At 34.6% G+C, this 12,951-nt stretch overlaps 1 protein-coding gene across 2 annotated transcripts in view; it reads right to left on the minus strand.

Annotated features, from left to right (window-relative positions):
* GABA-B-R3 (gamma-aminobutyric acid type B receptor subunit 3) overlaps positions 1-12,951 on the minus strand; it is a 180,032-nt gene that overhangs the window by 72,423 nt on the left and 94,658 nt on the right. For both annotated transcript variants that reach the window (XM_076118114.1, XM_076118113.1), the window contains exon 2: positions 6,517-7,180. In XM_076118114.1, the coding sequence (XP_075974229.1) occupies positions 6,517-7,153 (637 nt within the window). In that variant the 5' untranslated portion in view covers positions 7,154-7,180. The remainder of the gene's footprint in view (positions 1-6,516; positions 7,181-12,951) is intronic.

Below are 12,951 nucleotides of genomic sequence, written 5' to 3' on the forward strand. Positions count from 1 at the left end.
AACAGTCGTTAAGTTATGTCAAAGGCCTCTCGGGCGGCTTAAACAACTTGGACACTAGGTTGGCCACTAACCATACGACAAACAAACAACAACGTGCCGCTACAATGGCTTATTTCCTTCAGCGTATGGGTAGGGTTAGGGGTTAATAATCATGTAACAAACAAAAATATAAAATTGATGGTTGTATAGTAAGGCCTCTTATCTGCCACACCCTTTAATGTCTCAAGACGTATCTTCAAAGATCTGAAGGTGAAGTTTCAGCGGAAAGGAATTCGTTTCCCAACTAGTTGCGGTAAGAGGCTTTACTCGTCACTCATTTACAAGTTCCTGTGTTCATTCGATCATTTATTTACTGTGGAATGTGACTTAGTTTAAATGGTACCTACTTTGTCAATGCGTAGTAGTTGATGACCGTGAATAATTTATTAAGATTTCTTATTGATGAAGCGGTAACGCTGAATCAATATAAATAAATATAATTGGTATTTTGATTTCAAATTAAGGTCTGAAATCTTAAACTCTCGAGACTACACACAAGATATCCTAACCTTTAATTTTTAATCGCGTTTTCAGATGCGTTGTAATATTAAGGTATAAAAATACTAAAGTACTATGGGCTTGTACACAGAACTGCGATGCGACATCGCATCGTAAAAATCTACGAGCTCGCACTACGCATCGCAAGAACTTGCAAATTGATTAGCACGCGCATTCCCCTCACGCTAGGAGACACCTTGCCGCACGAAATCGCATCGCAGCAATTCGTGTCATAATTTTCTGCGTTGCGAATTCGCGTCGCGTCGCATCGCCGTTTTGTATACAAGCCCTTTAAGGTCCAGGCTCACGTTCCGTTTTCACTTTTTGGAAACGGAACCCTAAAAATTGATACGTGTAGTAAAAACACGAGGATTTATTAACGTATGCATTAGTTTGGTATAACTTTCAATATTTTACAATGTATACTGTTTCGACCTGCTGGCCTACTTCTGACACTCGAATTCAATTCTAATCGTCGCGAATTCGAGTTTATTTCAAAAAGTACTTCAACATTCTAAGTTGTGATTACTCTACTATGTTTTCCTTCACCGATAGAGCAAGTGATGACTTTACTTCTAATACACATTTCAAAAAGTCATTGGTTTTTGGCTTCGATTAGAACCTGCATCCACTTGCATTGGGGGTACCAAATTTTACCACAACAATGTAAGTTATTTTACTTAAACGTATAATCATAGATATGTTACCTCTAGTTTGGAATTTAGGAGCGCGGTTCGACACGAACTCGAATTCAACAAGATTGTGAACAGTTTCGAGTGTCTGTAGTAAGCCAGCTGTTTTCCATTTGATTTAAAACTATGTAGTTCATGCCCCAGATCAAAATATTTCTATAACATTTCTCATATTCGCGTGAATAAAACTCCTGTAAACATAATGTAAGCACATTTCCTTTCTGTATTACATTTTTAAGCTTGAAATGTTTTTAAATGTACACGTTACTTGAATTAAAATGGAACATTTTTGTATTGAAATGGAGTTTAGTTTAAGTTTTCGAATAGTGTACATTTACAGGTTTTTATTTAGAATATAGCGGACTGGCTCGGCTTTTGGCTTAGTGATATTATAACCCGTTCATTCTATTCAACAGTTACAAACATATTTAAAAAGAGGGCTGGCCTTTACTTAGGGCAAAGAATAAGCATTGCCATTCAACGTGGCAATGCTGCCAGCCTTCTGGGCACGTTACCCGGGGACGGCGATGCGGAGATATTTTATGATGCCTTATTTTAATTTTAATTTTATTTATGTTTAATTTATTATTATTATTTTTTCGTTTGTACATATTAAATTATTATATAATGTTTAAAAAGAATTAGCCAATTTCAAAAATTATGCGCATACATATATTTCTGTGTTTTATTTTGTATTCATATAGACGATAGAAGAAGAAGATATACTATTTGTCCGATCCACAAATATTTTTTTCGTGTCTCGTTGACTTTGTGTCCGTTGTTTGTATGTTTGTAAAATGTTCCCGCGATAATAATAATTCTTAGTGCGGGAGTTTTCTTTTAAAAAGAAGAAAATCAATTAAGCGCAAGCCACTTCATTCTTCGAGTAAAAGTTTTTTAGGTAGAGCAGTCTTTGATTTCTTTTGATGTCAGCACCAGAGTTTGTCAAAGCATAGAGACAACTACTTCATAACACAAGGGGTTCAAGAGGTTTCTTTTAGTATAAAAAAAATCTATCGAAGTATTTATTTAAAGCTACACAAAAAAACTATTGTCATAAGAAACTTCAGCTTATAGGAGCGATGGGGTCCAATTAGCAACACAGAAACGTTTAACTTACCTTTAAATACAGGATGTAGGTACAGTTCATTTACACAAGTTTTAATTATCAACCCAGAGAAATACATACCCCCAGTTTGGACTTCGAGCTTTTCATAGCTAATTAAATCGAACAACATTAATAAATCTGTCAAAAGGTCATAACCTCAAAAACTTAAAACCTAGAATGTTTTCCCGCCATGTTGGTCTTTCACGGCAACGGCAACAAGCCATTCTGCCTCAAATAAACTCCGCAGTTAAACTTCGCAACATTTTAATGAGAGTGGAAACTTTTTGGTATTATTTCATCGTTATTGTTCTCGAAACAAACAGTTATTGTAGACATACATGGATTTCAGTTACGACGTAGATTAATAGTGCAGTTGGCTTTTGGTTAAGTTTTAATGAGGTTTAGATTTATTTGTCACATAGTTTTGGATGTAAGTGAATTGGGGAGTAGAGGACAAAAGAGTGGCGTAATGACAAGCGTGAACAAGGAGACATTTTCGTTCATAATCGACTATCGACATGTCCCACTGTTGGGCAATGGTCTTCTTCCGTAACGAGGGAGGGGTTAGGCCTTGAGTCTACCACGCTGGCCAAGTGCGGATTGGAGACTTTATTACTTATTACTGTTTGCATACCTTTTAGAACTGCTATAAAGAACTCTCAGGCATGCAAGGTTGCATCACGATGTTTTCCTTCACCGTTGGATCAAGTGATAATTACTTCAAAAAGTCATTGGTTTGTTGCATCGGGTTCGAACCTGCGTCCACTTGCGTGGGAGATACCAACTTATACCACTCGGGTATCACCTTTTAAACCTCGATAAAAACGACATGGTTCCACAACTTGGCAAGTGAAGTAGCGCCCAAGTTCCTGAATGTTTAATGTTATATTAAAATGTTTTCTTTAACGATTTTAATATAGAATCGACGTAACTTGTAAAAGTATATTATTTAAGCATTAAAGAGCAAAAGTACAAAGTTACCAGTTTTTGTGGAATGTATAATAATTTATGAAAATGTTTTGGAAACTAGGGGTATAAACTATAGGGGTAGTAAACTTAATCTTTAGCTCGTTTTGTTGTTTTGTTACTGAGTTAAAATGTGCTATAATATTGTTTATTCTAATTGGGAAGAAATAAGGTCGCTGGATTTTTTAGCGTATATTTTTTATTTATCTTATTAAGAAGAAAGCAAATAGTATTCTATCTCAAAAACTGAAACTGAAACAAATGAATCTGAGAACTAGTCAGAACCATGATTTCAAGATATTCGAAAACTACTAAAACTACTACTAGTTTATGTAGTGTAGATAGTTATGTGTATAAGTGAAAACAGTTGATGTCATAAAACAGATATCTATAGCACCAACAAAAAAATATAAAATTACTGACATCGTTTCTTTATTGGTGCATCTCCAATGAGACAAGACATAGATCTACATTATTCCTCAAAAGCTTTAAGAAATTATGATTTTCCAAGCTATTTCGTATTTTACATAGTAAAGCAAATAAAAAATTAATACACGAACGTATTATGCAAAAGTAATACGATAAGTAGCAAGTTGGTAAAGAATTCATCAAATCTTACAACTCGTGAGGCGAAGTAAGGAAAATAATAAGAATATGAAACAAGACTAAGAATTTAATCTGTGCTTTTGTTCGTTGTTTCGCGAGAATCATGTATTATTGAATGTTCGAGTGCTTGTACTGTAATCTTACTAATATTATAAATGTGAAACTTCGTGACGACAGATGTACTATGTATATTTGTTACACTATAACAAGAAACTAGATGCTCCGATATAGGTAGGAAGACTACAGTTAGATAGTTTACTTCTACTTATAGTATGGTTAGTTGTCAACCTAGTGTCAAAGTTGTTCAAGCCATCCGAAGGCCTTTTACGTGGTTTAACGAGTGTTATCTCAATAGACAACAACCGGGACCGAAATTTTATATGCCCTTCGGAGGGCACGGAGACGCCCAGTTCAAATACCACTTTGCAGTCACCCATCTATGAAATGACCGCGTCAAGCTTTATTTAATCCACAGATCGTTTATCGACCAGTGAGCGTAACAGGCTATGGGCGCCTCGTTAGATAGTTAAAGAATAGACTAACAGTTCTTTGCTCAACCCGGGAATAGCACTTAAGACCTTAAAGGTTAGCAGTCAGATACACTTCACAGAGCCAGTCAGTCATACATACATACATACATAAAAACATACACACATACATACATACACTCATACATACATACATTATATCACGCCTTTTTCCCAAATGGGGCACACAGACACCAAAGAACGCCACAACACAGTCAGTCAGTGAAAAATATATCGGAATAAAATTCGTTTGAACATTAAAGTCATCGAAAATCCTTGTCAATATTTATAATCCCATCTTCTTTCCATCTATCAGTCCCTTTTTGATCCAAATGTATTTTTATTCGGTTATCCAACGGGAACAATATAAACGTCAAATAACAATGAATTGATTTGAAACGGGTCTTCGTTTTGTTTTTATTGTTAAGTCATGTTACAAACAATGTGATTGGTATTGTAACTGCATAATGAATAACAAATGTGATACGATATTTACTAATATTACTTTTTGTTTGTTTGTTTGTTTGACGCTTAAGTTTAAGATTTGAGGAAATTCTTTCAGTAACAATAACTAAATATCTAAAAAAAAGCTATCATTGTCCAATTGTTGGGCAAGGGTCTTCTTCCGAAATGGGGAAAGGATCGAAATTAAAGTCCAAAACCCTGGAATGCGGATGGGAAAGTTGCGTACCTACAAGTGTTGTCAATCAAAACGGTTGCATCCTGATGTTTTCTTTCACCGTTAAAACAATTAATTATGCATAATACGTACATTACTTTTAAAAGACATAGGTTTGAACTCCGATGCTTAGATCTGTCACTGCACTGAATTTAAAACGACAATACGTTCAATACAAATCAAATAGATGTTATCCCCATTATCAATAGACATTGACCTTCACGCTGCTCAATAAAAGCCTCCGGCGAAATCCTGTCTCGAAATAAATCGTATTTTTAACAACCCTACATCGAAATGTATTGTTTTATTTATATTGCTACCGTTCAAAATGTTCGTTTTATTTTGATAAAAGTTTTGATGAATAGACAGCTTTTTGCCAAATCCGATTATATTTTAGGCATCGCTTTTTACCTTTTTTATTTGAAATTTCTAATAATGGTTCGATGTTTTGTTTTATTATTCCCTTTTTAAGCTTTATAGCCTTTGCTTTTAATTTTGTATGGTGACTGGTGGCCTGTTGAATTTAGAGGCTTTTTTGTCTTCTATTTTTAGAACAAAATCCAGACAAGACCGTCTTAGAAAATGGACTAATACCTTAAAAAATAATGGTTGGCTTCTATTTTTAGACTAAAATCTCCTTAAAAGATAAAGGCAATGACAAAATATCTTGTGAGTTTTCTGCAGTAATACCCAATAATAATTATAATGAGTGAAATATCTAGTAAATTCTTAAAATAAATATTAAATAAATAAATAAATATTAATGGACAACTCACACACGGTCATTTGATTCCAAACTAAGCAGAGCTTGTACTATGGTAACCAAATAACTGATAAACATACTTATATACTTCTAAATACATACTTATATAGATAAATTAACAACCAGGCTCAGAACAAATACTCGTGCTCATCACACAAAGATTTGTCCCGGGTGGGATTCGAACCCACCACACGCGGCGCCACGGTTGTTGCGGCGAGGTGACCGCTTGAACCACTGCGCCAAACGTGCAGTTATAGCATAAAAGCATAAAAGCAGTGAACAATAATAAAGAAAGACGCAGAACATAAAGAGATTTTATTATTCTCTATTACAGTTGAGAGTTTAAAATGTTCTTCTATCAAACTTCACCTAATAATCATGAAGCCGGTACTCGGCTTAATAAACACTCACATAGCCAGCTAAATTCATTACTCCTTAGCTGTAGACGTCGAGTAATAATTTCATTAAGCCACCCCTTTCTACATAATAAAGACGTCGTTAAAATGAAATTATACATCACCGTCACACTTTCAAGCTAAAACAAACCGGGACTTTTGATTTCGCGGCACTACCTACAAACGGATCTACAAGAGAAATTAAACCACAAATGTTTAAAGATAAGGTTTAAATTGACTTACCATCAAGGAACCGCGGTCTTGTCGTTTGTTGAACACCAGTAATTGAAGGAATATGATAAGATGTTGGATTCCGTGCAAGGAATTCTAATGAATCGTTCATTCTATCTCTCACTATAACTTCTGAACTATCAGGTATCGTTTCATCAAAGTCCGTCTTAAATTGACTTCTATTTACACTTTTGACAGTTTTAGAAAAATCACTGAATATTTTAGACCTAGTCGCTTCATCAATTCTTAATTTCTCCATAGAATTGTTGTCTAATTTAGAACTACTTTCTTCCTCTATTTCAATATGTACATCGTAATCGTCTTCTATTTCGATAGTACTTTTAACTTTTGTTGTTTCAGTAGTTTTGGTATCTTTTCTCCTAAATCTGTCTATAAGAGTTTGATAATTACTAACGTCATTGATAAGCTCATTTTCTTCATTAACATTTGGTATTACATATTGATTAACTTTAAGATTATTAGTGATGTTTTTGTTTTTGCCAACGTGGGGTAGGTTTGGGGTCACCATTTGTGTGTTGACAGATAGAAGTAGAAAGGAGAGGGTGAGGAGTGTTAGTATGTTCAAGGTTGGGTCGTAGAGGGGTGTGCTAAGGTATAGGGGCGAGGCGGGACGAAGTATGCGCGTCATGCCAGGCCGGCGTCAGTGCCGACTATCCTGAAACAAATACAATTTAGATTAGTGTGTTTCAAATTTGAATCCTTTTTTTAGCTCAATACTGCCCCCAATACTGGGCAAGAGTCACCTCCCATAATGAGGGAGGGGTTAGGCCTTGAGTCCACCACGCTGGACAATTGCGCGTTGGCGACTTTGTCCTTTGCAAGAACTGTAGTAAAGAACTCTAAGGCACGCCACGCTGCGCCACCATATTGTCTTTGGCCGATGGAATAAGTAATAAAAATATTTGTAATACACAAATGAGATTACGTAAATATTAAACGATTTGGCTTTTGTTTCTATAAGTATCAACTGACAAATTACTCTGACGTTTTTCGGACGATTTAATTTAAAAGTTGAAAATAGATATCTACTAAACAATTTGTTCCAATAACTTTTTATTGGAAGAACAGATTGTGTATAATAAAATAAAATATTACAATCCATTAATTTTTATTCCTAAAAAAGGGACTCTATAAATAAGTTTAGTTTTTCGTTTAGCCTTTATAATTTCAAAACTTAGCCATTTCAAATAGTCTCATAAAATTGTTTGAACAATTTATAGTTTTATCATTTAGAAGTTTAGAACATTTTAGTTTTAGTAAATAAGTTTTATGAAGGCTAGATAAAATGGCGTCTCAATTTAGATCTGTGTCATTGTAAAATATTTTCTTCTTACAAAGGCTATCTGTTTTATTGAGTTAGGATACTTTTAATTAGGTTTCTTTGTAAATGTTTTTGATTAAAAAAAATATAGCACTCGCAATTACTAATTATACATAAGAAATATTTCTTCTAAAGCTATAAATGTTAGAATTGTTGAAAATCTATACTAATATTATAAAGCTAAAGAGTTTGTTTGTTTGTTTGTTTGTTTGAACGCGCTAATCTCGGGAATTACTGGTCCGATTTGAAAATTTCTTTCAGTGTTAGATAGTCCAGTTATCGAGGAAGGCTATAGGCAATATTTCATCACGCTACGACCAATAGAAGCGGAGTAGCAACGAAAAATGTTATAAAAACGGGAAACATTTAGATACATTCTTATGTGACGCAAGAAAAGTTGCGCGGGTCAGCTATGATATATAAAAATGTAATGTCCAGAAGTCCCAAATCAATGATGGAGAGCTTTTAATACCTTCGTTATCCAACCCAGACAACTCGAGGCAGCAGAATAATACAGCATGACCGTAAAATATAGCAACAAGTCGCGTCGGAGAAGGCGACATTAATAAATATAAGAGACATAGGTCAGGAGTACAAGTGGCAGAGACATAACGACGATTTCTTTGATGACGATACCTCTTCTTTTAATTTCTCATTTTCTACAAATCAGCTTGTTGCTTTCTGCAAATACAAAAACAACTAGGTACGTATGGCTTAGGTGCGCACTATACATTGCGCTATGACTATGACATGTACGACGAACACAACGTAACCACAGAGCAGTGGAATCAACACAATCAACATCGGCTTGGAATGATGGTCGAAATTCAACGTTCATTAGCGTTCAACCAAACGTGGACTGAGGTTAACTTGCTTACTATCGGATTTGTGACCAAATAGTACCAAATCTTGTTACACTTTAAACCTAACATCTATGGAAACGCTTTGAAAATTTAGCAATTTGTAGTATTTGCATGACACAAGATTTTATCTTAGAGTACGTTTGGCTTAAATGGAATTAGGCCTGTATCTCTAGTTACAGCTAAATATTCTGGTGAAAAAGTAGGATAGATATTTCACTAATTAATATAAACTGATATGATTCAATTGTAAAGTAATGCAATAGGTGGGCAATATTTGCATAAAATAATTTAAATGTTTTAGATTTTAGTTTCTTCGGTGTAAATTGAACAATTGGACTTAAACGGCCGATTTTTGTATTCAATTACCTTCCCTTAATTACTACCATGATGCGTAGAGTATATGAACAGAATCGGGGACAGAAGTTAATAAATATTTTCCAAAAATAAAATACGATTTTGTAAATCAACATGAAAATGAAAAATGACAGAATTTAAAAGGCATTTAAGTCGTATAAATAATAGCAGCACTTAGTAGAATAGCCTATTGACATCCAATCGTTTTCAAAAGCTTTTCAAAAATAACTAAAGAGAGTGGCGATGTTGCTTTGCTTTTATTTTTTCCATTTTTTTCTTTTAAAAAATCCATCTTTCCTTCCGAACCTTTCGAATCAAATTTGTTCCATTGTGATCTCAATCACAATTAACTGGCCTCCATTCGCAGGTCGCTGACAAAAGTAACAATCATTTGTAAAGCCTCCTGACAACCTGCTATACTTAATTATCAACCTTATACTTATAAAGGTAAGGTATATTTTTGATTGATGAGTGTGAAGAGAAAATTTTCAATGAAAGTTAAGGATCTCCCCTTCGCCTGATTTAAGCTTTTTCGCGTCAGATGTTCACAAAAGGATGTTATGTGTCAGCGAATTTTTAGAGATATAAGCGTTTTAGTTGTGAAGACAAGATGACAATAGACTCTTAGTAAGGTCTAGTGTAGGACCAAGGGTGCGCCTTAAACATAAAAATACACCAATATCCCGTAGCGTGGTTTTTTATTGTTGGTACTATCGAGTATCGAAAGCTTGATATCGACGATGAAGTGTCAATACCTCCTAACTGACATTTTGTCGACTTTTTGATTTTTAATGCGTTGGACATAAAATTGCATTTTGCGTGTACTCGGCAAGACACCTAACTAAATATGTTGATAGTTTTGAGAGAAAATGCTATGTATGCATTCATTTAGCAAGACCTGCTGACATTACATCCTAAATTCAAGTGTAAAAAGCTTCTAAATTACTTAACGAAATTTTTGATGCCAAAATCTCCTAACTACAGCGGCAAACGTGTTTGCGTTTTTTTCTCCTCCTGTAAAATGGTGATTTTGTAGTTAAGAGGTATTGGTACTTCATCGTCGATATTATGAATCCTCCTTAAAATTAGTTCCTACGGCATTCGCTAGTGGCGTTCACTGGTTGCCGGATGGCGATAGATAGTGGTAGAAATAATCAAAAATTAGTTTTTTTTATATTGCGCTTGGAAATCGTGCGACCGCTTGAATATTATGCCAGTCAAATAATGCCAGGTACCCTTCAAAAAAATATATAATACAGACCTTACTACAATTACATACTTAGCTATTCTTTACTGTCTAGTAAAAATATTGTGGCCACCCTAATCTCTGGTTATAGACGATGTCTTTTAAAATTTCTGTTAGACGAATAAATCGGTCGTCTGCGTAGCACCTAAAGACGACCTTTGTAGTTTATCAAAGGTTATTTAAAACTTGCTGACATTACCCATTTTATATTAAGTTTTTAACATTCGACTATAAATTTAGAATATCTAAGATCAGTTTGGCAAACGCTCTTTTAAACGAAGAATAAAAATAGTACCGAACATTGATTTTAGATAGACCACGTATAAAATCTTTTACATTTATTCGAGCATATTTAAACATATAAAAAATAACTTTGAGACTGAGACTTTGCCCGACCCGGGATCGATCCCGAGACCTCATGCTCAGCAATCGAATACACTACCAACTGCGTCACAGAGACAGATCCAGGCACAGTTCTTCTACCATGCTGTAGAATAAAACCCGAATAATGTTTTTAAACTACCCAAACGTTCCTTATCACATGACACGGATATTTGACTTTGGGTCACGTGGTTATCATGAACATCAGTTCATTTCCTGAGGCTGTGGGTCGGTGCATTAGGTAGTGTGACATTTTCTTTATTTGGAGTTTTTAAAGTGAGTGCAATCATGTTAAGCTGGTTTAAGTGCTTATAAGGCTTTAATCATGGTTATAAGAATCGAACATTCATACAGGTGTAACCAGACTGTCAAAATGTCAAATAAACGACAGAAAATGCTTTTAAACTATCATTTACTATCCTGTCGTCTTCTATCCGATTCTGTTCATCCATTACATCGTGAAAAAGCAACAAATAACAAAATCTACTTTTATATTTATATATTATTATAAATATTGCAGTAACTGGAATATTTCTTACACCTGCACCTACGAGTATAACAGACGTATTTATGTAATAATGTACGAGTATGTAATTTAAAGACTTAGGATTGCACTACTTTAGTGGCTTAGATTAAATACCAAATGTATTAAGATTGCTACTGTTAAATTTCGTTCGTGTCGATGCAACTACCACTCGGTACAAAAGTAATTCATTTTAATAAGAAAAACGTCTGGAAGATTTCCATTTCTTTATTTAAAAATAACTTTCCCGGGCTATAGAGTAATCCCTATATCGGAGAGCTTACAAACGTTGAAACCATGAATACAAAACAGTTTCTTTAAGAATTCAGCTTCAACTTATTCTGTAAAGCTTTTTTTAGAATGATTTTGTACATTTCGAAAATTGAATTGTTTGTTGTTATTTGGTGAATCGTGTTTTAGACAGTTTTTTTAAAGCTGTGTGTTTTTTGGTTACGTAGTTTGTTCGCGTTAATTCCCGTATCCTGTTATATATTAAGTAGGTATGCAACTCGAGAGTTTAAAAGTTATCAGAGTTTAGTTGCTTTCCTACCGCTAAAGTCGTTACCAGTGACTAACGCTACTGAGTGCGGAGGTAGTGGTCTCGGTTTTTATTTGGAAAAAATCTTTTGATATCGACCCTTTACTAGTTATACTACATTATAACAATTTAATAATAACGATTTTATACAATTGTCGAGTCTGTATGTTGCGTCCGAAATTCGAATATTTTACAAAAGTTCATGCAAGAATAATAAAGTAATAACATTTTCAGTGCGAGAGAAGTATTTTATTAACACACGTAGCAATATACACAGGTATGTAATTAAATTTCTCTCTTTTGTCTCAATTTTCACGAAACACACGTTACGGAAAACAATACTCACTTTCACTACTAAAGCGAATAATTAACACGAAAATCAACCTAGTATTTTCTATAATCTATGTTGGAGTCGGCTTCCAGTCTCACCGATTGCAGCTGAATACCGGTATATTTTTACCTCTACAACCCAAATACCGAAGTTATAACACGATGTCCCTTAGCAAGACTGTTTGTCAGACTTACAAGCTTCTGACTACTGGTAACGACCGTCAAAGATCTTTGGAAAATTACAGCTAGGATCTACAATTTAGCGCGTCTACCGAAGCGTGGAGGAACTCGGTATGTAATATGGTCACCCATCCGCTGACCAAGCCCGGCAAGCGCAGCTTAACCCAAGAGTGTTTCTCCCCACTGTTGTTACTTTAACCACGAGTTCTTCATGTGTAGCAATATACAAAGCTAAGTAATTAAATTTCTCTCTTTTGCGTCAATTTTCACGAGACACACGTTTCCGCAAACAATACTCCCTATCACTACTGAAGCGTTTAATTTACAGGAATACTATACAAAAGGTAACCCGAGCCTTTGAACCTCCAATCAACGAATCTAAAATCAATTTTACAAATCAGTAGCCACCAATAATGATTCATTTTGTACAGTTAAAAACAAATACATGTATATGTTACTGTAAAAGCCCGAACGGTGGTAAATCCTAAGATTTTCCGGTATAACCTAAGATTTACCAACTTTCAATGGTAAAAGTCCGAACAATTATTTTATTTCGAACTTTTACTACTATTCACTTTATAGATCTTAGGATTTACATAATCACAAGGTAAAAGTTGATAAAGTCATATCATAACGTGTTATAAAGAAGGAATTTTGGGCAAACCGACATGGGTAGGTGAGGTTAGAAGG

This window comes from Anticarsia gemmatalis, chromosome 9 (assembly GCF_050436995.1).
Source record: "Anticarsia gemmatalis isolate Benzon Research Colony breed Stoneville strain chromosome 9, ilAntGemm2 primary, whole genome shotgun sequence".
Classification (NCBI taxonomy): Eukaryota; Metazoa; Arthropoda; class Insecta; order Lepidoptera; family Erebidae; genus Anticarsia; species Anticarsia gemmatalis.